This window comes from Lynx canadensis, chromosome C1 (genome assembly GCF_007474595.2).
Source record: "Lynx canadensis isolate LIC74 chromosome C1, mLynCan4.pri.v2, whole genome shotgun sequence".
In the NCBI taxonomy this organism is placed as follows: Eukaryota; Metazoa; Chordata; class Mammalia; order Carnivora; family Felidae; genus Lynx; species Lynx canadensis.
Genome location: NC_044310.1, coordinates 93,358,812 through 93,385,547, shown reverse-complemented (window position 1 = coordinate 93,385,547; position 26,736 = coordinate 93,358,812). Strand labels below are relative to the sequence as shown.

Below are 26,736 nucleotides of genomic sequence, written 5' to 3'. Positions count from 1 at the left end.
CTTAATTTTGCCTTTGTTTTTGAAAGCTGCATATAGAATTTTTTTCTGGGTATAGAATTTTTGGTAGACAGTTCCCCACCCCACCCCCACCCCCACCTTCAGCACTTTGTGAATATCATCTCACTGCCTTATAGCCTTCATAGTTTCTGATGAAAATTCAGCTGTTGATCTTACTGAGGAGTTCTTGTCCTGTTTGCATCATTTCTCCTCTGCAGCTTTCCAGGGTCTCTTTGTCATTTGAAAGTTTGATTATGATGAGTCTAGGTGTGGGTTTCTTTGAGTTTCCCTACTTGGAATTCATTGAGCTTCTTGAATATGTGGATTAATGGTTTCCATCAAGTTTAGAAAGTGTCAAATGATTTCCCCAAATATTCTTTCTCTTCCTTTGTCTTTCCTCTCCTCCTTAGGCTCCTATGATGCACAGGTTGGCGTGCTTGTTGATGTCTCGTAGGTCTCTGAGGCTTCATTCATTTTTCTTCATTCTTCCCGTTATTCAGGCAGGATAATCTCAATGGACTTATCTTCAAATTCACTAATTCTTTCTTCTGGCTGTTCAAGCCTACTGTTGAGTTCCTGTGGTGAAATTCTCCTTTCAGTTAATATACTTTTCAACTCTAGGATTTCTATTTGGTTCCTTTTTCATAATTTCTTTTCTTTCTTTCTTTCTTTCTTTCTTTCTTTCTTTTTTTCTTAGAGAGAGGGAGGGAGAGAGGGGCGGGGAGAGGGGCAGAGAGAGAGAGAGAGAGAGAAAGAGAGAGAGAGAATCTTAACCGGGCTCCATGCTCAGTGTTGAGCTGGACTCAGGGCTGGATCCCACAACCCTGGGATCATGACCTGAGTCAAAATCAAGAGTCAAACACTTAACCCACTGAGCCACCCAGTCGCCCCCCACCCCCTTTTTATAATTTCTATACATTTGTTGACATTCTTCATTTGGTGAGATATTATTCTCATGTTTTCTTTCAGGGCCTTTTTTTAAGATTTTATTTTATGTTTAAAGTTTATTTATTTTGAGAGAAAGAGAGAAAAGGAGCATGAGTGGTGGAGGGGCAAAGAGAAAGGGAGAGAGAGAGAATCCTAAGCAGGCTCTGCACTGTCAGAGCAGAGCCTGATGTGGGGCTCAGTCTCAACTGTGAAACCATGACCTGAGCCAGAATCAAGAGTTGGACGCTTAACCTACTGAGTCACCCAGGCGCCCCTTAAAGATTTTGTTTTTAAGTAATCTCTACACCCAACATGGGGCTCAAACTCACAACCCCGTGATCAAGAGACATATGCTCCACCAACTGAGCCAGCCACGCACCCCTTTCTTTAGTTCTTTATACTTGGTTTCCTGTAGTCTTTGAACACACTTAAAATACTTGACTTAATGTCTTTGCCTAGTAAATCCAATGTCTGCACTTCCTCAGGGACAATTTCTATCCATTGCTTTTTTCCTTATGTATGGACCAACTTTCTCATATCTTTAACACACCTTGTAATTTTTTGTTGTGGTGGTGGTTAGAACCAGACTTTTGAAATAATCTAATGCAGCAATTCTGGATATCAAGTTCCTGCTCCCTCCCCAGAGTTTGTTGTTGTTGCTGCTATAGAAAAATACTCCAAACATAGCACAGGCTTTGGGCCAAAATTTCTTCAAGACAGAGGATGTTCTTTGGGAGAATGGATAGAGAGAGGCTCTTGCATGTGGACATGGAGCTCCTCTGAGGAAAACCTACATGGACTGAGTGCCTACAGTGCACTCTGAGAATGATGCTCTTTGAGTCTCCCTCAAATATAGGCAGAAGGAGGGTCCTGTCCCTAGCCATTTCCCGGTCTCCCCAGAATCACTAGTGTGTTGAACCTGCAGATGTCACACTCGGTGATCCTGATTCAGCCTCGGTCGTGCCATCCCAGCCTGTGACAACTTCCTCCAGAGATCTGGCTGGTTGTATGGTGAGCAAATGCCCAGCCTCTTCGCCCAGGAAGGTCAGGATCAGGCAAAATAAGAATAACACCAAAGCTTGTTGCCCCCTAAAGTGATCAGTGCCCAGATGTCACCTTGGCCAAAAATTAGTCAGAGACCTGGGAGAAGCCCAAAGGGAAAAAACACATGGGTCATAAAGGACCCAGCCAAAGGGACTCTGTGGAGGGGCTGGCAGTCAGGAAGGGACTCTCCCAGAGGCCCAGGTGGCGGGCACATCATCCTGGAGGGGCTCTTTCTCTTTTCCTGGAGGATTTAGGGTTAGCAGCAGGGCCGAGTATGAATCTGTCACAGGTCCTCCTGCCCGGTGCCAGACTAAACAATCCTGCCGAGGGAGAGAAGAAGAAGGAGGTTGCTAAGGCCCTGGGAGCCCTCCAAGCCTGCCAGACTGGAATGAAGTGTCCATTTGTGTAACAAGCATCTGCTGAATGCCTACTAGAGTGTGATGTGACAAGACCATGGGCTTTGAAAACAGGCAGATTGGGGTTGAAAACTAGGCTCTGCCGCTTACCACCTGCTGTGACCTTGGCCAAGCAGGTTTTAAGTGTCTCTAAACCTTAGTTTCTACATCTATAAAAGAGAATATTAGCACCCACTGACGGGGCTATTGTAGGATGGAATGAGATGACATTTTTATAGAGTGCCTCACCCATACCAGGCAATTAGTCAATGAAAGGTATTCATCTTGTTGGCAGCATTGGATAAAGACTATTCCTCTATGACTTCCTCTGCCTTGATTTTCCTAAGGGCCTGCACAGCCCTGCATCCTTGACCAGGTCCTCTGTTATAAGCTCTCACAGCACCTGTGTCTTCCTACCTCTGTTTTGGTTTCATAATTACTTACTTGTGTCACTGACCTATCTCCCCCACTGACTCTTTTGCTCATGATTTGGTGCTCGGTTTCTAGCAATAAATGGGGAAATGAATGAGTAAGTGAGGATGAGGCTGTGGCCTTCACAGACCTCATCAGGTGCGCACACACAAAGAGACTAAATAGCAGAGTGGCTGGGACGGGTGTCCAGGACCTCTGAGCAGGCCTGGGGCCTGGGAGCTGGAGTGGCTGGAGTCCAGCATGGGGCTCTCACCCAGCTCTCCTCCAGGAGCTGGTTCAACAACTCCCTTGACCCAGCCTCCTCCACCTCCACCACCTGTAACCTCTCCTGCCCCGCTGTCACCCAGTCCCAGAGCTGCATCAGTGTGGACTCTGGACAGGGCCATGGGGGTCAACCTGTGGGCCTTCCCGTGGTCTCAGACCAGCGATGGGGCCATGGCAGCCGCAGCCCCTACAAGCCTCAGAATGAGCCTCTCTGTGGTTTGGTCACTTTGCCATGGGGCTTTCCAGGCTGACAGGTCCACCTTGTTCCCCCAGGAGTCCCAGCATCCAGGCCATCCCCCTTTCCCAGAAACTGAAGTGGGAAGCCAGGGGACAATTTGCTCTGCTCTGGCAGAGGGGCAGTTCACTGCGGGAGGGGAGTTTGGGCTCTTTCCCCGCAGCTGCCTAGCAGCTGACCTGGGCATTGCCCATGCCTTTATGACTTTAGCATCTTGTTCAAGGGGTCGCCAGACGCCCACCCAGACTCCAGGCCCCTACCAGCCCTTTCCTTGCCATGGCCCGCAGTCCGCACGAGGTTAACCTCAGGCTTCTTCCTGGTTGTCTCTGATTCACTTTCCTGTCTCTGGCCGGATAATGGTTTGGGGTTTGGCTGGGCCCTTCTGCTCACATACTCGAAGACAGAGTTCCTGACCCTGCCTGCCAATGGGTACCTACTGCCTCCCGGAGCCACTTTCCCCTGGGTCTCCAACCTGTCTCCTGCCTCCAGCCGGAAATCCTTGAGTTACAAGGTATCCAAATCCTCATCCGGGTGGGAAACACCCAGTTCTACCACCTTGGGCTGAGAATAGCCAGGGCCTGGTAGCATCCCGCCTCCCTGGTGCCTGCCCCCGAATGGAGCTGTGTTTAGCCTGGGCCCCCTGGGACCACTCGGCAAAGGCAGCATCAGAACACATTTTGTTTGGGGACAGACCTTTGGAGTCCACCTGGTGCTCTGTGGTTTCTCCCCTCAAGCCATGTATATACCTGGCTTGTATTCTGAAACCGGTTCTAAGGATGAGGAGAAACCTGAGGTTTGGAGAGGTTGAATACTTGCCCAAGTCTGTACTGTTAGGCAGTAAGAAATCCAAGCCAGCTACCTAAATGCTCTTGCTCTGAATCCAAAGTGACTATTGTTCCATAGATATGACCCTTCTCCAACAGCCGCGGCAACACGTGAAACCCAGGAGAAGCCTGCTGAGGTTCCCTGGCCTTTCTTTCTGGATACCTCCTGGGGCTTCTGGAAAGGCAAGTGAGGGGCAGGGATTTTTGTTTGTTTGTTTGGTTGGTTGGCTGTTTTTTGTTTGTTGTTTTGTCAATCCTTGCCTTGAAGTATACATTCCATCCATAGCACAGTGATTAGAGTTCTAACATAACTTCATCTCCATCAGAAGCCAGAGAGAACCTTCTACTGAAAATCCCTTCTCTGCTTGGCTAATGAATTAGTATAGTTATCCAGTATAGATTCCACTGGTTAATACCAGTGAGGCTCTAGAAAAGGGCACCCATGAACTCTGGTCAGAATTCGCATTATTATGCCTTCATTCACACATTCAGTATTAACCTTTTGACACGCGTTTATCGAACACCTACTGTGCGCCAGATACTCTTGGGCGTTGGGATGAGAGAGAGCTGTAGCACGGCTCCTGCTACAGTTCACGGCCTGGTGGGACAGACAGACCCATTAACAGGCTCTCAGTCTGTTGGAACACAGAGGAGGAAGGAACTAAGCCTGGGTGGGCCTCAGAGGCCTGGGTCAGGCTGGGAAAGCATTTCAGAGGAGGGGACTTTTAAGCTGGGCCTCGAAGGAAAAAATATGAATAAGTTTCTTCAAGAATCTTTTCTGAGGGGCTTTTCATAAATGATTGGAAATGCTTACAAGAAATGATGAGGGATAGGGTGGTAGCGGGGGTTAAGGGTGTAAAGAGGAATGACAGAGACACCTGGGAACTTAGTCCCTGGCCAAGTTTCTTTGGGGCCGGTCCTGACCTTACAAGCTCAGTCCCCTAAGTGCAGGGACCCAACCTTTTAGTCGGCACCGTCCAATAAGATTTCTGCAATGGTGCAAATGTTCTGTTTCTGTGCTATCCAACAGGGTAGCCACGTGTGTGGCTAGTGAGCCTTTGAAATGTGGCCAGCGTGACTGAAGAACTGGATGTTTCCTTTTATTTCGTGGTAAGTCATTTCAACTTAGTCCCCGTGTCAGACAACGCACCTCTATGTGCTTCTCACTCAGGATCACATTTGAATCATTTAAGATGCCTTGCAGAATTTCTGATGCCCGGTGCCCGAGCCTTTATCCTGTGATTCTGATTTTGTTGATCTGGGGGGGGGGGGGAGGTGCGGTTTGGGCATCAGCTGTTTTTTGAAAACAACTCCAGTGTTTCTCAGGTGAGCCAGGGTTGAGGACCATTGGTCGGCAGCTTTGTCCACCTCTCTCTCACAGGTGGGGAGGTCCTTGTTTCACAGGGTTAGTTCAGGGGAGTGGGCTGTGCCTTCAGTCACCCTGGCTTTCCCCAACACCGCTCCCCCAGTTAAGGCCACACTGCCCAGTAAGAGGGGCAGGCCCTAAGACCCTTCGCACAGCCTGCCGGCTCTCCCCATGCCGGCCTCACCCACCTCCCAGTCGAGGCCGCGTTCAGCCACCTGAGCCCCGCTAGGACAGAGCCCCCCGTCCCCTCACCGGACAGCAGGGGTCAGTGGTCAAGAAGCCTGGTCCTTGCAGGTCTGGGGACCTTGGACAGAGCCCAACCAGCCATTTTCCAAGGCTGGGCGAGGCTGGGCTGGAGCGGGGGCCGCTGGCCAGGCCTGAGGCTTGGCTAGTTTCTGTCCACTTTCCCATTAAACAGACATGACGATGTGTGTGTTTGGGACAGCAATAACGCAGGGGGTTTTGGTAACGGGACTGGGACCTGGGGAGAACCCTCCTTCCCCGTGTACCCTGGAAAAAGCTTTCTGAGCTGGGGCTGGCCCAGCAGCTCCTGCCTGCCTGCCTACCCCCGTTTTTGCCACCCACGCCCCAAAAGCACTTTTCCCATGACTCACACGTGGCAGCCTGTGCACTTCTTTTATTATTAAATATATAAGCAGCTTCCTATTTTTTAAATAGATATTTAAATGACTTTATATAAAATAATTCACCACTTCCAAGTATAAAAACAAAATCTCACAGTGTGTGAGCCAATGTTCCCTCTCGGCTTTCTCAAAGAAGGGATTCCTGTGCAGGTAGCCGGGGGAGCAGCCCAGAGGTCCGGGGCCCCTCCCGCACCTGTGTCACCAAGCGCCCACAAAGAGCTTCTGCAAGGAGTTGGATTTGCTTTCTTGACTTTTAAAATACTATATGTTTGGGGTGGGGGAGGAATGCCTTTTTTCTGTGGGTTTTTTTTTTTCCCTTTCACTTTTAAATACATATACTCTAGCATCAAATACAGAGTCTGTGACTAGAAGGAGCCCCCACAGGGCAAGTTCCCCGCTGCTCTTTCTTCGGCTGAGAGCGGCAGGGCAGGGGCGGTGGGGGCCAGCAGACCCCAACTTTCGAGGGCAGGAAGAAAAGTCATGGGCCTCGGCCCAGGGGCCAGGAAGGGTGGGATCTCTCGGCGGAGGGCCCAGGGCAGCAGAGAGGAGGGATTGCAGCAGCACAAAGAGACCAAGGGCAATCAGCAGCCCTGTCACCTGCTGCCAGTTCTCAGAACAGTGGCCACAGGCTGGCCCAGGAAGCTGAAGCCCTCAAGACAGAATTGGAAGCAGACACCCGGTCCCTCTCCCACCCCGGCTGGCCCGGCCAGAGAGACAGTGTAGGGGTGAGAGCTGGGGGTATCATTGCCTACCCAGGTGGGGGAAGAGAGGGGGGGATGAGAATGGGAGCTGGGTGCCGCGCTGAGATGCTGGAGAGCAAGGCCAGCCCCAGGGCTTCCACGGGGACAGCCGGGTGCCTGCCAGCACTGCCCTGCTGCTATGAGGGGGGCGGGGCCTGGTGCAGGGAAGGAGACTTGGGCCGGAGGGTCAGGGTGCAGACGCCTCCCCCCACCTCAGCGGTATACCCATAATTGCAAAGACCCATTTTCAGTCAGAGTTCACCCCGCAGCCTCCTTCTGGGTCTGCCTCTGCCCTCCCTGCCCGCCCTCCCACAGTCACTTCCCTCCTGGGAATGTCAAAGTGCAAGATGCAGAAACCTGGGCGAACAACGCAGCCTAAAGACCAGCTCTGGCTGGCAGCCCAGGCAGTTCTCCCACCCCATCCACCCTGGGGAGTCGAAGCCTGGGTCAGCAGAAGGTCAGGGCTTAGGGGCTCCCTCAGTCGACAGGCAAGGCCGGCTCGGGCACTCAGTGCAGGAAGCTGGCGAGAGGCTGGAGGGGCAGGAGGCCGGACAGATGTTCACTCACAGGGATGGACGGGGCAGGCTGTTCAGCAGGCAGGTTCAGTATTCACAGTGCAATGGCTTCCTTCGTGAGGGGAGCCTCTGCGCAGCCTCCCGGAGAAGCTCTGGCAGGGCTGGAGGGAAAGTGGGGCAGATCCCAGAGCCTGGTCTTCGCCTTGGCATTGGAGCCAAGCCAGACAGGTCCCGAGGGCAGGGCTGACCTCTCCTCTCTGTCTGGCAACCAGCAGAGGGCACTTGGGCAAGCGGAGGGTGCAGACACGCTCCAGGCTGTCAGTGCAGACCAACAGGCCCAGAGGCCTTCTCTTCCCGTCTTTTGGGCCGCACACCTTTACGGGAAATCCAGCTGACGCTGTCCCGCCCTGCCAATCTCATGCTTCTCTCGCTGGAGACAAGTCCCTGCTTGTCGGTGCTGGCATCATCCCTAGGCACCAGGCGGTCCTCTGGGCAAAGGGCTCTTTCATTCCTCGGTGCCCACCCTGCTCTCCCACGTCCTACAGGCATCTGGGTCCCTGGCCCAGGTGTGGCTTGGAGGGGAGTAGGAGGAGAACACAGCCCCTGAGGCGCAGAGGGTCCTCAGCCGAGCTTCCCAGCCTTCCTCCAGTGGATGGGAGCCGCCAGGGCCCACGATAAATATCAGCAGCGTGGAGGGCAACCTCCAGCCCTCTCCTGGTCAGTCCAGAGTCTGAGGGTCGAGGGCAGAGGGACTCCAGCCTCGCTGCTCTGGTCAGGAGCTCTCGTGGTGGGCAGGCCACATTGCGAGGAGAATGGCTGGGGAGGGGTGGTGGTGGACGCCCCCATGATGTCTCGTCCCATGGAGAGACTGTCCTGTGCGCCCAGCTGTAAGGGAGAGAAAGAAAGGCTGGTCAGCCGAGTGGGAGTGAAGGGAGGGGTCGCTGAGGACATGGGTGGGGGAGACAGCGTTCCTGTGGGCTGTAGGTGGTGCTACAGGCAGGACTTCCTCTGGTCCTCTCCCTCGCCTTCCCAGCCACCCCAGACACCGCAAAGGACCAGGCGGCTTTTCCTGGCAGCAGTCCAAGCCTCTGGCCAGACTGGCCTCACCTCCTACCTCCTTCTGGGGAACTAGCGACCGCAGGGGATGGTAACGGGGCCGGGTAGAGGCCTGAGCAGGGCCAGGAGAGGGGGTTGGCAGCTGCTCAAGTGGAGGAGTCTAACAGGGAGGTGGGGGGGGGGCACTTGAGTGTCCTTAGACTTCCCCTCGGGCAAGACCACCTCCCTGGCCTTGGGCCAATGAACCAACGATTCCTGCTAACTCTAGCAAAGAAGAATTTCTCATTCCCACCTCCACACCATTCATCACAGACGGTCATCGCGCACGTTACTCGATACTCGGGACAGCAGGTCATAGGTAACCAAGAGGAAGAAGTAGAGGCAGTTTCGGAACAAGGAAACTTCCACCCTGCCACTTGGCGTGCTATCCCCTAAGTAACCCCGCCTCCTTCCTGACGGGCCAAGGGACTTGCCTCCCTGGATCATCCATGGGAGTCAGGGCCTTGCTCTCTCCAACCCCACCCCCATCCTTGTCCCTTGCCCAGCATGCTCAGAATGCTTTGTTCCCGGAGCAGAAATCCCCTGGGCTCCATCCAACTTGGGATCCTGTGCGGGGCTTCCCTCCCTGACCATCCACAGACCCGATGGCAAAGTCCGTGACGGACAAGGAGGGCAGATGGGACCATAGCTTCTGGCTTCCAGCCCATTCCCGTGCTGTGGAGGGGGAAGAAGGGAGAACCAGAAATTGGACATGAGCCATGCTGGGCACAGCGGGGTCTCAGACCTGGCTGGGGCTAGGAGAGAAGAAGGACCAAGTGGGTGAGTCTGCTGCCCATATGCCCTGATTCCTTAGAGTGCCTGTGTCTTCTTCTGAGCATCCGTCTATCCGTCTCTCTGCCTCTGTGTTTTCTCTCTCTCGTCAGAGTGGCAGGTAGGCTAGGGGTTCGCCCTGGATCTCCTGAGGCTCCTGGGGCTGGACCTACTGATCCAAGTGGTGGGGTCAGGAATCTGGGGTGTGGTTCCTGCCCTGGATTCCCTTTCTAAGTGAAATCTAGAGGGGAGGAAGAGGAAAGTTGGGCAGAGCCTGAGAACAGGGAGGCAGGGAAAGCAGAGCAGGGGTGTAGAAGAGATGGGGCAGAGGGCCAAGACCAAGGGGGGAGGCTGGCAACCAGTCAGAGGGTGGTGCAGCACTGAGCCACGGAGTCCCCAGGGACCTTGATCCCTCCTCTGCTTTCCCAGTCTCAAGGGAGTCTGGGTCATCCTCACAGCCCTGCCAGTGTCCCACCTGACCCGCTGACCCATCTTAGCCCACCCCGCCGAGAAGGGGGGACCCCAGGATTCCAGATACGCTCCCTCGTGCTCTCTTCTAAATAGGCTCCCTCGATTCTGAGTATTCCTTAGATTCCTTTTCTGCGAGGAGTGGCCCAGACCTGTCACCGTACCCATGGGAAGGTCCTAAGGCGCTCACGTGTATGTGCCATGGGGTGTGACTGGAAAATTGAATGGGTTACCCTAACTAGCCAGCCAGCGAGCCAATCAGCAAGTCAGGCCATTAGCCAGCTAGTTAGTTAGGCAGACAGCTCAGTTTAAGCAGTTCCCAGCTAGTCAGTCGATCAGTCAAAGTCACCTAGCCAGCTGGTCAGCCAGGCAGACAGAGTTGATTAGTTAGCTGGTTAACCGGTCATCCGGAAGGCTGGTCGGTTAGAGCCTGGCCAGGGTCAGGTGGTCAGTCAACTGTGAAGCCAGTCAGTTATTTATTGAGTTCTTGGCAGATGTGGAGGAGCCCTTGCTGTAGTAGAAAAAGAAACGCAAAGAAAGTGGAAGACACAGTCCCTGCCCTCAAGGGGCTTACAGCCTTCTTAGGGATGCGGAACGTACATGTACACATAAAATAAGATTTCAAAGTGTATGAAAACAACATCCAAGTAAGTGCCAATTGATACAGGATTAACCAAATACCAAAGAGCGGAGGGGGAGGACCTGAAGGCAGTCAGCGGGCGGTGGAGACAATCAGGAAGAACGGGAGGTGGGGGCGCTGCCTGGAATCGGGGAGCCGGGGGTGAGGAAGGATAAGGGTCACATCTTTACCAACAGCGTGGGCGAGGACAATAGAAGGCGCTCATCAGTGTGCAGGAGACACATTTGGGAGGACTATGAAGACAGCATTAGGACTTGAAACGATTGCAGTGGGCACTGGTGATGGGCAGAAACACTAATGCAATCTGAGTCTGCGCGAAAAGAAGTGTCCAGATCAAGGAAGGTTAACAGTCCCGCTGTACTTTGAGCTGGTCAGACAACATCTGGAGCACTGTGTCCAGGGCTGGGTGCCACATTTTCAGAGGGACATTGACAAACGAGTGTGTCCAAAGGAGGGCGACCAGGGTGGTGAGGGGTCTGAAAACCCTACCATACGAGGAATGTTTGAGGGACTTGTGCCACACTTAGCTTACAGAATTCTTAAAGGGGGCCTGGATAACTGACTTGAGACACTGGGAGGGCTCTCGTGAGAACAGGAGGGAGGACCATCGTGGAGCAGGCAGGGAAGCTCATTCGAGGCAGGATTTCCTCGCGGCGCTCCTGGGAGATGGCAGGGAGCTTGCCTGGGAAAGGGAATATGGGACCAGCAGCTGGCTGACCCCCTGTCGGGGATGCAGAAAGGGGACGCCTCTGTCGGGTGGGACACTGGCCAAATGACCTCCACAAGCCTTTCTAAGACTAAGGTTCTGGGGGTCCATGAATCTAAAAGCAGGGACGTAGAAATGAGCTCGGCTGCGGAGAAGGGTCAAATAGGGTGCAGACAGATAGAAACCTGGCAAGAGGTGCCAAGCTGAGAACGTTGGGTTTGAAGTGGTTGGCGGTGCAAATTCCCCGGGAGGGTAAAGACCACGTACAAGAAGATTTTGGTTGCTCTGGGATGGAAGGTGGCAGCAAAGACTAGAAGCCAAATATAGAAATAATAAGCCGATGTACAGGCCACAGGGCCTAGCCTCCGATGGTGGGGGTGGGGGGAATGGAGGGGCCGTGCGGCTTCCTGAGGATCTCGAAAGGAGACAGTTGGCAGGATATGGGGACGGATGGAAAAGAGAGCAGGAGGGGAGGGAGTCAGGTGTGGGTTGGTGATTAGAAATGTAGGGTGATTAGAAAAGAGGGTAGCTAATTTTAAGGGGTGGAGAGAGATCCAAATCAGAATCTTACCTTAGAAACCCCTCTATACTGGGAGCTCCACCTGTCTGTCCTCATCCTGGGTCAGGGGGCTGTGGGCAGAGCATAGGGCTGGCATAAGACTTCAACAGAGGCTGAGGAGAGAGGGAGCCCCTTAAGTTTGTCCACCAAACCCCTGCACATGTGCTCCAGCCCTCTCAGACTTAGAAGACTCAGAACTGCCTAGCCCTAAGGAGAAATCAGGAAAAATCCCAGAGATACAGGAGAGAAGAAACGCCCTTCCTCCTCTCTGCCTCCCATCCTGTTCTGGGCTCCACTTCCTCAGAGCAAGTGAAAGGAAGTCTCCCTCAACTCTGGAGGGGAAACAGATGCCAAGACAGGCCCCCCTGTGCCTTCCAGAGCACCCCCACCTCCTGCAAACTCTCACCTGCCCTCTGGTCGCTCCATGGGAGAATCCACTGTCTGAGGCTCTCGATGGCTCTGGGGACAGACAGTAAAGATCAGGCTCCCTGAGGAGCTGGGGAATGGTGTGGGGACTGTGGCCTCACCCCCAGGCAGGGGGTGCCCAGAGGAGTAGATGAGAGAGTTATCAAAGTCTCCCCCAGCTACCCTAATGTGGGGGTCAGCCGTAGGGCCAGGAGGGCTCCCTGGGGCCTCGCTGCTGGTGACGCCCCATCTCCTCTCCCCATGCAGGCTGCCTCCTATCCCAGGGATCCCGGGGCCCGGGGCCCCACAGAGCTCCCAGCGAACACTGCCCTGACCTCCATGCAGCATCACTTTCCTCTCCTAGCTCCCCTCATGGCCGGGTTCTCTTCCCACTCTCGGCCCAAGAATGTCCTCTCCTGGTCCCTTCCCATTGACTTTATAGCCTGGGTGTCCCCTGTTTTTTAATAGACCCCCCACTTCAACCTGCCATCTTCTGTGCTCAGCTGGCCTCCTGTCTTGGCATCTGAAGAACCCAGGCGGAGCCCAAGTAATCCTCTGACCCGCTCGACCTGCTCCCCCACCCAGGCTGTGCCACCGCCCCCACGGGATGCCCTCCTCTCACAGAGGCTCTCCTTACCCGCCATCTCTGCCTGTAGAACAGGAGGCCGCCGACAGCCAGCAGGACCAGGATGATGCTGGGCACCAGCAGGCGGAAGACAAACCCGGGGAGCTGAGGGTCTGAGGGTCCCTCCTGCTGCCTGTCATGGCCTGTGTCAGTCAAAGGAACGGAATTAAAGCGGGCTGAGGGCCTGTGCCCCTCACTTGCTTGTCCTTCCAGCTCTGTGGGGCTCCTCCGATCCCTGGTGCTCCTTCTGCCCTCCAACTCCCTGAGGGGCAGCACATGGCCCCAGGAGTGGCTTCCGGGAAGACCTGGCTGTGCAGAGAGGGCCGAGGGACTGCCGGGGCTTCGTGGAGGCCGTGACGGGGTCCTGAGACTGCTGAGGCTTCGTGGGGGCCGCGACGGGGTCCTGGCAGAGCCTGGCTCCTGGTGGTCTCTGGGCTTGGCAGATGGACGGTCTGTCTTCTCAGGTGTATGACTCTGGGCCTGGCCAGTGGGTCTCGCAGGGCCCACCGTGGGCAGGGGTATGCTAGTCATGTCCTCTGGCTGCTGGCTCCTGGCTGAGTAGGACAATGGAAAAGATGCTGACAAGAGGTCACTGGGCCTGGCGGTCATCTTGGCCTGGATGCTGCCTCCTCCTGGCCTGGAGGAGGAAAGCTCTGCCCCTTGGGGTACGGGACCCTCACTAGCCTCTCCGGAGGCCTCTTCTAGGGTCCAGTTAGTGCCTAACACAGAGTCAAGAATGTGCTCCATCCCAGGGGTGGGGGCCCCGGCAGAGGACTGGGGCTGAGGTGAGTCTCCGATAGGACTGGCCTCTACACCCGGGGGCTCTGGAGAGTCAAAGCTCTGGCAGGTGCTCCTGGGTGGTCGCTGCTTGGCAGTGCCCGGGTCCAGGTCCACTGTGCGGAGGGGCAGCTCACTGGGCAAGAGGGAGCCGCCCTCTGTCCCCTCAGAGTCAGCCCGGGTCAAGCCAGCCATGGGGGCCGTGGAGGGGGCAAGGGGCTGCTGAGGGGAGACAGAGGCCAGGTCACTGGTAGGGGTGGCTTTGGGGTACAGGCAGTTGCAATCAGGCTTGGTCACCACATCTGAAAGAACCACAGAGAGAGGGAGAGAGAAAGATGGGGGGGAAGAGATAGAGTCACCAGCCTCCAGCACAGGTTTCCCGGGAGGGGGGGTTGTTGAGAGGGGGATATGGGTCCAGGGTCCCTCATCCCCTAATCCCTCAGCTAGGGGCTGAGGAAAGGACAGGACTGGAGCCAGTGCTCATGACACAGGCCTTAGGCAAGGAAGGTACAAGCTGCGGGGTCTCAAAGGCAGAAAGCAAAGAGTGGGGTTTAGAGGACAGACTGGGGGCCAGGGTCAGGGAAGACCAGGGGACAGCTTTTCCTGGAGTTCCAGCTGGCAAGGTGCCAAGCCACGATTGAGCAGCAGCTGGCCAGGTGGTTGAGCAGCAGCCTCCAAGACTAACACAAGACACCCTCAGGTCCCATAGACAGTGCTGGTTGGAAAGCAGCAAGGTGGTTTCATGCACAGCCAGGGGCCACACAGCCACAGCCACAGGCGGGAACAAACTGGGGCTGGAATGTGGCCAAGACTTGAGGCCTTGGGATTGAAGCAACGAGATTGGACTTGGCCATTGGCAGGTCGCGGGGCCTCAGCTCCTGCCTCGGGGAGCAAGGTTGAATGTAGGAGGGCACACGTGGCACAGGATGCAGAGACGAGGCCACGTAGGATACACGCGTGTGCAGCTGGGCCTGCACTGGGAGAGTTTGAGTGATGCTCAGCCTTCAAATCCAGCCTTTTCCCTTGAGGGGACATTCAAGGCATCCTGGGGACTTCTGGAGCCAGGGTATCCTGGTGATTCACTGCAGGGCTCCTGGTGCAAGGGCCCTGGCTCCCAGATGGAGCCTTGCTCTCTCCACGGAACCCCCTGTGCGTTCAGCCAGCCTGCAGAGCCGGTGGGGAAAGCCTCCAAGCCTACAGGGCCCTCCAAGAGGGGCCCCTTGCCCATTCCCTGATCTCACAGCCACCAGCATGATCCTTCTCGATGTCTCAACATGCACACACATGTCAGAAAAGACATGTGCCCGGACCACCCAGAGGTACGTGAAGCCACATATGAACACGAGAAAAGCACATCTACACACACAGGAGCTCGCGTCGCAGCCAGGCTGCCTGCCCAGGGTCCCTCCAGCCCGCCCCTCACCTCCCAATCCCTGCTCTATTCCTTACACCCTCCCCTTGACCCACACTTGCTGGCCCTTTTGGTGCTTACCTTGGCTGGAGCATTTCTCAAAGCTCTTGTTGCAGTTCTTGCTGAAAACGTTCCAGTCCTTTTTAAGGAGATTCTTTGTTTCATTAAAGACATTCTTGATCTTTTCCAGCAACTGGAGGGGTGTCTCATGGAAAGTTCGTACACAGGCCTGGAAAGACAGTAAGGGCCCCCCCCACCGACTTGGTGAGGATGAGCCATGTCTCTAGCTTGTTTGCCAAACGCCCTTGGCCTTTTTCACATCTGTCTTCTTTTTCTCTTTCATTTTCTCCCTCCCCTCACCCCTGCTGGGTAGTGGAACCAGCCCTGAGATCTCCAGATATGTCATTTATTCACAGATCTGTTGAGCACATATCTATGTGCCAGGCATATGGCAATTACCTGGGAATCATGCAATGAGCATGAGAGAGGTGGTCACTGTCTGAGTTGGGACACTGAATCTAGCAAGGCATTGGCATTAAACACGTTACAAGTGCAGGGAGTCATATGAAGAAGTGTGGAATGATCTGAGAGTGCACAACGAGGGGAGCCAAATGAGGGCCCAGGGTGAATTTCCCCATGGAATCAACTGAAAGATGAGCAAGTGTCAACCAGGAAAGGAGGTGGGGTTGGAGAGAGCGGTCCAGGTTGTGGGAACAGAGTGTGCAAAGGTCCTGAGGCAGGAAAGAGCCTGAAATGTGGAAAGACCAAAAGACGGCTAGAGTGGCTATAGTAGTGCCACCTAGGAAGAAGTTGGCAAGAGATGGGGCACCTGGGTGGCGCAGTCGTTTAAGTGTCCGACTCTCGATTTCCACTCAGGTCATGATCTCACAATTCATGAGTTCGAGCCCCATATTGGGCCCTGTGCTGACGGCACGGAGCCTGCTTGGGATTCTGTCTCTCCTTCTCTCTGCCCCTCCCCCACTTGTACATTTTCTCTCTGTCTCTCTCAAAATAAATTAATTAATTAAAAAAAGAGACTAGGGGCGCCTGGGTGGCGCAGTCGGTTAAGCGTCCGACTTCAGCCAGGTCACGATCTCGCGGTCCGTGAGTTCGAGCCCCGCGTCGGGCTCTGGGCTGATGATGGCCCAGAGCCTGGAGCCTGCTTCCGATTCTGTGTCTCCCTCTCTCTCTGCCCCTCCCCCGTTCATGCTCTGTCTCTCTCTGTCCCAAAAATAAATAAACGTTGAAAAAAAAAAAAAAAGAGAGACTAAAAAAAAAAAAAGAAGTTGGCAAGAGATTCATGCAAGAGAGGTCAGCAAGGGCCAGGTGCTTCGGGCCCTTGTTGGCCATGTCACAAACTGCTAACCTGATCCATACAGCAAAGAGAAAACATCTGAGGGGTTGTTGGGGAGGTGGCTGGTGGCACGGTGAGACCCAAGTTTTAGAAGGGTCATCCCGTGGTGTGGAGCAGGCCACGGGGCTATGTGTCCTTCTCCGGCATGAGTATGCCTTGGAAGGGGGGGCTGAAGTTGCCTCAGTCCTGTCTATCGAGCTGTCCTTTTCTCTTCTGCTCATAGGACCATGGCTCCTACACCCACTGGGGCTCTGAGAAGCTTCCCATCTCCTGAGCTGCTCCTTCTCAGTCGTCTTACCAGGCTCCCTTCCTCCACCAGACTTCTAAATTCTGGCATTCCTCAGGGCTGTCCTGGACCTACTTTCTCCCTTTCATGCCAGATGAGGCCCCACATGCCCGTGGCTTCACCCGTGGTCTACTTAGCAATGACTTCCAAATACCAAGTTTTTCCTTAAACTGAGCTGCACAGGCCCTTGACAAATGTGGACCAGATGAACAAATGAATGAATGAATGAATGCACGCATGAGAAAACCTGGGCTCAGCTCTGTCACCCACCACCCACGTGACACTGGCCAAGTGGATTATCCAGTTTGGGCTCATTTCCTCTTCTACAGTGCCTTCCAGCCTCCCACCAGGGCTACTATAAGAAAGAGGGAAACTGCCTTTCTCTTCCTTTCTTCGTAAACCTCTGTGCCCTTCGTACCTCACCTCGTAACTGCACAGGGAACAGGGCAATATCCAACAGAAGGTCCCGATGCCCACCTATCACACAGAGGCTGTGCCTTCTCTCTTCAGGAGCTCTGAACCCGCACCAGCCTTCTCCTCAGGAGACTGGCTCCTATAAGCCTCAAAGGCTCCCTCCCTCCTCAAGTCCACCCTGCTGCGTTCACGCCGGGCGTAGGAAGTGTGCATGCAGGGTGGGTGGCTTGTGACAATGCAGATTCCCAAGCCCACCCACAGCCCCAGGGAATCAGACTTTCTAGGGGTACGTACTGGGAATCTGGATTTTAAACAAGCTCCCCAAGTGATACTTAACGAACCTTAACATTGGAAAACCTCAGCCTTAATACCTCTCGGGAAAGATGTTTCCTCCCGCAATCCCACACTCCCTCTGGTGACCTCTATTCCTGTGCCTTTATGGAGCCCCACTCCCCCACAGCGCTGCCTCTACTTCCTCTCCGTTCACCCTCATCTGGCACCTGCCTCCAGCAGCAGCCGCACACTGCCAGAGCCATCGGACGCTTTTCTACCCTCGTCTTGCTTGACTTCTCAATCCCGTTGGATAAAGGTGACTACTTTTTCCATCTGGAGACAGTCTTCCATGGGCCCAGTGAAATCAGTCTCCTGGTTTTCCCTCCACCGCTCAAGTTGCTCCTTCCCAGTCTCCTGGCCAGGTCCCCTCCTCTGCCTGGCTTCTGGGTGCTGGGGTTCAGGGGTCTGTTTCTCCTCCCACAGTGGGCCATGCTCTACAGTCTCTTGGCCTCACAGATGACCTCCACACCACCTCCTCTTACACGAGTATCTTGCCAGACAGACTCAAGACCCCGTGTATCCAGCCACCTGCTCCACATTTCCCCTTGGCTGTCTCACAAGCGTCTGGAGTTTCATGTGTCCCAAAGTGAGCTCCTGCCCTTTCCCCAAACCTTCTCTGCCTGATCTTCCCCTAACTGCTCCAGACAAAACCGGCCTTGAGCCATCCCTTCCCTCAGCTCCTTATGGCCACCGCATCCCCAAATCCTGTGCGTTCTTTCTCCAAACTCGACCTGGGAGCACAGCTGCTCGCTCCACCTGCACAGCATCACCGGGGTCCAAGCCCCGTGCTGCGTCCCCCCCCCCCCCCCCCGCCAGTGGTCCAAGCCACTAGAACCTCTGGCCCCGACTCGCGCCCCCTGCTGGCCTCCCAGCCTCCATTCTTGCCCCCTGCAGTCCTCGCAGTGAAGTTAGATTAGGTCATTCCTCTGTTCCCCAAAGCTTCCCTCAAACTTCAGCCAACATTCCACATCCCCAAGACCCCAGATGCGCCCCCTGCTGGCTCCTGCCTCCTCCCCTCTCTCCCCACCTCTCTTCCACACTTCCTGGCGACCACCCTTTCTTTGTGGTCCTGAATGTGCAGTCCTGCTCACCTCAGGGCTTCGGGCCTAGCATTCCCTGTTCTGGAATGTTCTGACCAGCCTCACAGCTTCCTAACTCTTCCTCATCTTTGAACCTCAAGCGAGTATATTCTTACTCGGAAGGCTTCTCCTTCTCTTCTTCCCCACCCCCCTTTTTAATTAGAATGCTGTTTCTTTCTCAGAGCCCCACGCAGCCCTCCTTCATGGCGCCGCTCCCTCACCTCCTTCAGGTCTCCCCCTTGCCTGGCTTTCTCTTCAGCAACGCACATACTACCATCCCACATAGCACGTATTTTACTTGTATATTTTGTTAACTCTCTCACCCCCCGCCAAATGTAAGCTCCATGAACGTGGATACGGGTACTCGTCTGGTTTGACCCCAGATGATTCCTAGTGTCTAGAACAGTACCTGGTACACAAGAGGCACCATTCACCATTGGTCGAGTGAATGAATAGTGCTCATGTTCCATAATGCTATTTACTTGTGTCATTGTTTAATGGTTGCCAACCTCACTTAACCGTAAGCTCCACAAGGGTGGGGGCCATGGAATTTTTCCTCACGAAGACACCGCCAAGGCCTAGCACCATGTCTCCTGCCCAGTAAGTCCTCAGCAGAGGTATGTGGGGTGAATAAATGAATGAGAGAGAGAGAGGAACCATGACACAGGGTGAAGCAAGTGAATATACTATGTGCACAAGGACAGGGAGGGTACCACCAAAGCCACCCTCTACTCTTGCTCACTGTTCCTGGCTCCAGGACCCTCCTACCTTGTCCTGCTCTTCATAGTCCTTGGTGAAGCAGCTGCTTAGCCTCAGAGAGAGTTCCTGGAGCGTCACAATGACATTGGCATTGGGAGTATTGTCTTTGAAGCGCATGGTGTCCTCCATTATGTCTTGCACTAGGAGAAAGGCCTTCTTAAGGTAGCACACGGGATCTTTCTGAAAAACAAGAAGCTGGAGTTTATGGTCTGGCTGATGTGATCGGGGAACCCAGGCTCTGTGACAGGTGCCTCCATCCCGGGCAGACGGAGGGCTGCGGCCTGCCCTTCGCCTGCCCCCGAGGGGAGGGCCACGCCACCCCAGTAAAAAGGGGGGCGCTGACCTCAGCTGGTCTTTCAGTCTCTTTCATGGGATCTGGAGCTGCCTGGACTTGAGGTAGAGGGAAGGAAATGTGGGTTCTGATTAGAGATATCCTCAGATTTCTGGAAGGTGAGGCTTTCATCAGAATGGGGGTGTGTAGGTAAGGTGGATCCTGGGGAACTACTCTGTCTCTCTTTGGCTTGCTTTCACCAAAAGTCCTTTACTACACGGCTCCTTCAAATCCTCCAGGCCACAGGGGGAACTAGAGACCGCCTGAGGACCCAAAGGATAACTTCCGTGTTTTGTGTCCCTCAGAGAAGGTGGTTGCCTCAACAGACACCCTGCTTCAGCGCCGGATTCCTGGTACCAGTCTCATCATTTCCTAGCTAAGGAAACTTGCCACATTGGTTAAGGCGTGAGTGAGTGAAATACTGAGGTTATTCCTTGGACCATGAGGTGGTCTCCAGTTCTAATAGACATGTATATGGGTCAGGTGTGCAGAAGTTCAGAGATGGGAGCAACTCTGGGGCGTATCATGGTGATTTTGCAGGTGCAAAGATGAGCAGGCGTGGAATAAGGGGCAGTATGGGGGCAGTTGAAAAGACATCACAGGCACAGGAAGGGCTTGTGCCAAGGCTTGGAGGCAGGAAGGGGCAGGGAATGGGGGCGGTGGGCCCGGACTGTGTGGTGTAAACCCCAAGCTGACCAACCTGGGCTTTCTCCTGGAGTGAGGGGCAGGGGCGAGGGGGTGCTGACAGGTTTGGAGGAGGGAAATGAAGGTAACAGGTTGGAGTTCCGAGAGCTCCCCCTAATGGCGGGAAGATGGGGTGCATTGGAAGCAGGGAGGCTCTTGAAACTGTCCAAGCAACTGATTGGGTGAGGCTCCCGCAGAGCCCAGAGCGGCTGGGAGGCAGAACCGGCAGCACTTGATGGCTGGTTGGGTGTGGGGTAGGAGGAAGAGGGAAAGGGCTGGACTGACTCCCTGGCTGCTGTTCAGTCTGTTGGATGGAAACGACATCCTTAAGCAAAGCATGTGACCCAGAAGTCATCTTGGTTTGCTTTGGCCCTAGAGCCAGCCTGCCTGGGTTCAAAGCAGGCCCCCACCACTTAGTATCTATGCTCCCTGAACCTCCCTGAGGACGATAACCGAGACTGGTATATCACACAGTCGTACTGTCAGGATTAAATTAGAAAGTGTCTGGTGCATAGTAAGGCCTTGATATGTGCCAGGGCCAGGAGAAGGGAGCAGCAGGGGACTTGAGGCCCGGATCCTGCTCGGCCCTGGACCCTGGCACCCCAAACTTGAGCACCAGGGATCCTCACGCCCTCACCGTGCCCAGTTATAGGATTTCTCCTCCCTTCATGTTCCCACATATACCCACCTTGGGAAGCACATATAGGGCTGGCACAGGGGCCTTATAAATAACCATAACTCACCAACTGCTCCTGGTCTACAAACTCAAAGGCAATTTGGCACGAAGTCTCCATCTGACTGTCAATCTGTAAGAGAGAGCAAGCCAGGGGTGGCAGGGCGTCTGCAGCTCAACTGAGCTCACCTAAGAACGAGAACTAGAGTTTTGGGGTGGATCAGGGTTTGGTGCTCATCTACCTCCCCACCAACCATACTGGGAAAGACAGAGGCAAGGGAAAGACTTGTGCCTCCCCCATGCCCAGGGTGGGCTGTAGAAGAACAAGGAGTCTCCTCGTTCCACCCCCACTCCATGAAATCTGACAAATACCAGTTAGTTAGAAGGAAGAACTATCTAACAGAGGGTACAGGGCATAATCTTCCATGACAAGTAGTGAACTCCCTGTCCTGGCAGGGATTCGAGTCGCGGCTGGACAAGCTCTGGGGATTCAGAATCTACAGGGGCTGGGGCTAGGTGCCCTTAAAGCCCTCGCTGGCCCCCAGAGCAGTGGCTCTGGGAGTGTAAGCCTCAGAGAATGCTATGGCTCTTGTTCTACCTGGATGGCTGCAGAAGCTACATGCAGGAGGAAAAGTGTAGAGGTAAGAGAGTCAGGAGGCCCAGCCTACAAGCCCCGAGCTCAGGGCCCTGGAGCTGGTCTTAGCCAGTGGTGCCCCACCCTGTCTGGCTGGCCAGAGAGATGGTAAATTCTCTTCTGAGCAGGACAGCAGCCATGATGGTAACCTGATTCTGCCTGGCTGAACCATGTTTGGAATTGTTGACAACTCTGCCAGCCGGATTAGAATAAGACACGGGTTCCTTCATGGCCTGGGTGAGCAGTCCATCCCAGCCCCAAGGCTCAGGCAAGAGCCAGGAGAGTGAGGGTGGAGGGCTGGGAGCTAGGCAGGAGCCTCCTCTCCAAATCTGACGGTAGCTCTGGTGCCAGGTTGGTGGCATATCTGAGAGGCTGGGAGTTAGAGGCGACACAGCAGGCAGACTGGGATGGCTCCCCAGAGAAAGCATCACACTGAGGGAGAGCAGGCTTCGCAAGCCTTTTCAGAGTCTATGGTTGACATTCCAGGCAATCATTAACCCAGGCAACTGGCTGGAAGCCCACCCTGTCCACTGTCTGCAGGGGAGTCAGAGAGGGCTGCAGGCTTGGGGGTGGGTCAGAGACCCTGACCCCGAGAAGGTCAATGAGAGCTAGGTGGGAGCCATGAATCATGTCCTGTGCAGCCGTATTTCTCTGCCTGCAACCCTTGCCTTTGACCCTGCTCCCTGCCTCAGTTTCCCCAGTGGGAAGAAGGTAGATAGGCACGGCCACACACTCACCAGCTGCTGCAGGAACTGCAGGTGTCCGTTCCCAATCATGTGGCTACAGCGCTCTGACACCTCCTCGGTAATACTCCTGCTCACCAGGAGACAGACCAGCAGCAGCAGGCGGCTCAGCCATGTCTGTGGTAGAGAGTGCATCATTACTCCCAGCCCTCACTCTCCCTAGGAACCCCAGTGCCCTGCTGAGAGTGGAGAAACAAGGAGCTCACACCTACAATGCTGCAGGCTCTGCCCCTTGCCCAGGATGCAGCGTTGCCCGGAACTTTTTCAGCATTTCCTACGTGGCACGCACAATCTTGCTCTCCTTGATAACTACCCAAATGTCACCTCCTCCAAGAAGCCTTCCCAGATTAACCTAAGCCGAGCCTGATTACACACTGACCCTTTAAGGAGGACACGGGAGGTGTTCCTACCAGTCTAAATTTCCGTGACACTGGAAACTCCTTGAATGCAGGGCTTGCATCAGCCCATTGTTGTGTCCCTGCAACTTCAAACACCGAGCCAGATGTCTTCTGGGCTGCCCACTCCTCTCAAGCTCATGTTCGAGCACCCACTTGCAGACTTCCAGCCAGACATTTTCCCTAGGCCCAGCCCTTCCTCCCACCTGATTCCACACAGGTCTGGCTCTGCTACTGGAAAAAACCAGGGCCCCGAACTCAGTTTCACTGGGAACCTATCCCACACTGGAGACCTTTTGGAGCCCTGGGTGTGTGTGTCAAAAAGGAGCCCGACTGCTTAATCAGAGGTAGCAGTGCCAGTTCTAGGCCATCCCTCGTTGGCACCTGCTTATCAGAGCTCCAGCACGGTCTGCATCCATCCAGCCAGCTCTCATCATGGCCAGGAAGTTTTCGGAGATCTCTCCCTCCTTCAGCTCCCACCTGGCCCAGGAGCTGCTCACCCCTCGAGTGACGGGACTGGTCCCTGACACCTCATCGTTCCCCTTCCTTCCTTTCTCCCTCCTCCTAACCAGGGTCCCTTCAACCCTCCCCCTGGCCCAGGTCTCCCATTCTCTAGCCAGAGGCAGAGGGACTCTTGAACTTTCTTTCCCCAACTCAAGGTTGCCCCTGGCAGCTGATGTCTCCAGATTCAGGGAAACGCTGTCAGGGTGGGGTGAGAGCTGGCACCTTCCTGGGCTCTGGGCTCTGCCTCAGTAATCCAGATGATGAGACAAAGACTGCAAATAAATAGCACATTGGAAAAACAAGGAGGCTATGAAACAGCCCTCAACAACATGCTGATTTACATATAATTAAAAGCCCAAATGTTTGTTAGCTCCTACCAGGGAACAGAGGCCCTGGCTGGGACTACCAGGGAGGGCGCAGGGAGAAGAGGCCTCTGTGAGGCCATGAAAAATGGGGAGAAGTTGATGGCAGAGAGAGGGAAGGGGAGGCCTGGAGGGAAGAGGCACAGGATGGCCCAATGCCACTCAGTAAAGGGATCTGGTGAGGGTCCTGGCCTGACCTGGTGGAGGGAGAGTGGAAAAGGGGGAGGACAGTCGGCGGGGAGGGCTTCAGGCTCTGTTGGGCAGTTGAAGAGGTAGCCCTGGGTGGGAATGGCTGCCCAGGCCCTCCAGAACCTTTAATTCAGGACCCATTGGAAACTGGGCCAGGCGGAAGGTGTGGCTCTGTCCCAGGCCGCTGCCCCTGCCGCTCTGAACCCCCCCAGTTTTAAACAGTGTGGAGGAAAGAGCCCGTGAGAAAGGCAGTATTCAGGAAGACAACCTTGCCACAGGCACTTCAAGATATTGACATCCGAGGACAGCTTCACACCCAAGGGCTGCCTGGCGTTTGGAGCTATTTCAGTGATTGGTGCAGGGAGAGTGCAGCCACCACGTGGGAAGCTGACTTTGAAGGTGGCCAGAGGGGGTCCCCCCTGCCCCTGGGGCCCCAGGTTTGCCTCAGAGGAGGAACCGAATGGGCACCCAAGGGTTAACACTCTAGCTCGCATCTAGCTGGGCTGGCTCTTCTCCCCCTCCATTCTTCCTCCCACCCACCCGCCTTGGCCTCTGGGACAGCCACGAAGGCACCTCTCCTGCAGGCCCACAGACATCTCAGTCCCACTGTCCATCCTCACCTGTCCCATCCTTCCCATCAACAGGGGCCCTGGAGGGACCTTGGCACGACCAGATCCTTAGACGGCTCCTGTCTAAAACCAGTCTACGTTTCCCTCCACCTTTACTTTCCTCATGGTCTCCCTCCAGCCCTTATCTTCGTCTGGTTGCCTACCAGCTCCCCCTCCACAATTTCCCCCCTCCTGACACTGTCTTCAGCCTCTCAGTTGGGCTCTTGCTCCCCTGTGGGTCTGCTCTTGCCCCTTCCTCTCAGCCCCACCTGCAACCCCTTCCATTCCCCTCCAAGTATTTGCTTCTCTCCCGGCCAGTTTCTCCTGCCATTCTCCTCTAGGGCTCCTCACAAGTAAACCCACTGGGAGAACACCTACTGTTCGTTAACAGTGCCACCCTGCACTTTCTAGGAGCTGCCCCACCTACTGCCCGCAGTTGGGGCCGGACATTCCCCGTGCAAGGCGGAGCAGCCCCTACCCTGCCCAGGGCTCTGCACCACGGAACCCTCCTTCCACCTTCCCCTTTCTCTGCTACCGCCGAGCCCAGGAGCTCCCCGGCTGAATGAACCAGATTTTGCAATAAAAAGATTCGGAGCTAGCCCCAGGCAGCTCTGGAGTCCGGTCCCCGCAAAACAGACTTTGACTCAAGTCCCCCAACACCTCCTGCTTGTATGCTGGGACAAGCAGCGGCTTGCCCGGCTCTTTCCTTTTGCCAGCAGGTTCCTGGGCACAGACCCTGGAATTCTGTGAGCTGGATGACCTCTGAACTTCTCCAACGCAGAAGCGCCCACTCCCCAGCAGAGCCTGGAAGCATGTGTGTGGCCCATGGCGAGGGTGCCCGCTGGGAGGGCGCCACACTCAGCGCGCAGCCACTGCGCGGGTCTCTTGGCGGTGTCGGCTCAGAGATGGGAGAAAGGCAGGGGCTGACACGGAGCCGGCACAGAGCCTCTGCCGGTGGCTGTGAACCCCTCTCTCCCGCCGGCGGGTGGCTCAGTGCGCGCCTCGGAGCAGTGGGGTGAGCAGCCTCCCCTTTCCGGAGAAGTACCGCAGCCCCAGGAACCGCTGCAAGGCGTCACGGGTCCCAGCCCGAGTGCGCCCGGGACGCCAGGCAGCCGGCACGCAAAGATGGGAAGGACCCCGGAGCCCGTGGTCGCGGCGGGGAGCGTCGGCGGCCGGCGCGCCAGGGCAGTAGGTTCCGAGGCGCCGCACCGCGCCGCCCGCTCCCGCCCCAGCCCTGCGGGCGCCCCGCCGCCCCGCGGCCGCCGCTTACCGTGGGAGGGCAGCGCCCGGCGGCGCCCCGCGCGGTCATACGGGCAGCTGGGTCCCGGCCGGGCGCGTCGGCCGCCCTCGCTCGCTCGCTCGCTGGCCGCCGCAGAGCCCGCGCCCCGGCCGAGGGCCGCGCTGCAGTCCCGGGGGTGCGGAAAGCGGGCGGCGGCGCCGAGAGCACCCAGGCAACTTTCACTTTCCACCAGCCGGTCTCCACTGGCCAGCTCCTCGGCACAGCCTTTTAAGAGGACTTGTGGGGGCATGTGGTTTATGGGAAATCACCTTGGACAGGCGCCAGACACACACACACACACACACACACACACACACGCACGCGCGCGCGCACGCGCGCGCGCACTGACACAGACACACACTCCAGAGCCCCACTGAACCGCCTCCCCTCCCCCGCCCCTCGGGCTGGTCTTCCCCGTGGTCCTCCCAGTCGCCCTGTTTTGTGCGCGACTCCAGAGCCTTCAGCAAAGTAACTCCGACTCCGCCGCCTCCCGCCCTTCCGCGCGCCCGCTGCGGACCGAGCCGAGACTTTCCTTCCGCGCTCTCCAGGCAGATCCGGTGCTCTCTGTCTCTCTCTCTCTCTTTCTAATATTCGTCTCGAGGGACTTTCCCTCCAGGCCTGAAAATTCCCAAATCTGAGCAGGAAATGGGCCGAGAGCAGGGGCAAGCACTGGAGCCTGGGGCCTCCCCGGGCTGTGCACGCTGCAGCACCTTGTTGCGATGCAGTCCGCGGGTTTGCAGCAGCCCTCTTCTTCCTATGCAGCCCCCCAGCCTCGCGTCTCTCATTCTGGGGGCAGGGTACAGATAGGCAGGGAGGCTAGCTAGCTACCTGGCCAGGAGGGGAGGGACTGTGTCCTGTGGCACAGAGCTGGGAGGTTCTGCTCTGGGCCAGGAGACACTCCGGGCACTTGACCTGCCGGTGATTTAAATGCTGGCTGAGACCCATGCTCCTATCTGACTGCCAAAACCTGGGATGATTGGCACCTGGGCCCTAGATTTCTTTTTTTTTTTTTTTTTTGAATGTTTATTTATTTTTGGGACAGACAGAGACAGAGCATGAACGGGGGAGGGGCAGAGAGAGAGGGAGACACAGAATCGGAAACAGGCTCCAGGCTCTGAGCCATCAGCCCAGAGCCCGACGCGGGGCTCGAACTCACGGACCGCGAGATCGTGACCTGGCTGAAGTCGGACGCTTAACCGACTGCGCCACCCAGGCGCCCCCTGGGCCCTAGATTTCTGATGATGCTTTTGGAAATGCATTTCCCGAGAT

General features: G+C 55.6%; 1 protein-coding gene across 5 annotated transcripts; it reads right to left on the bottom strand.

Annotated features, from left to right (window-relative positions):
- Nucleotides 1–7,901: 7,901 nt before the first annotated feature.
- On the bottom strand, nucleotides 7,902–25,724 carry CSF1 (colony stimulating factor 1). Of its 5 annotated transcripts, none has more exons than XM_030325528.1 (9): nucleotides 25,459–25,722; nucleotides 22,125–22,247; nucleotides 20,824–20,886; nucleotides 19,075–19,245; nucleotides 14,922–15,069; nucleotides 12,665–13,731; nucleotides 12,029–12,081; nucleotides 11,635–11,693; nucleotides 7,902–8,268 (listed from the first exon to the last, which is right to left on the bottom strand). In XM_030325528.1, the coding sequence occupies exons 1-8, from the start codon at nucleotides 25,495–25,497 to the stop codon at nucleotides 11,648–11,650; spliced, it is 1,710 nt and encodes a 569-aa protein (XP_030181388.1). In that variant the 5' UTR covers nucleotides 25,498–25,722; the 3' UTR covers nucleotides 7,902–8,268; nucleotides 11,635–11,647. The 5 variants fall into 5 exon arrangements, with proteins under 5 accessions (XP_030181388.1, XP_030181391.1, XP_030181392.1 ...); XM_030325531.1 differs by having other exon boundaries at nucleotides 12,665–13,206; nucleotides 25,459–25,721; XM_030325532.1 differs by having other exon boundaries at nucleotides 12,665–12,795; nucleotides 25,459–25,720.
- Between the last annotated feature and the right edge of the window lie 1,012 nt (nucleotides 25,725–26,736).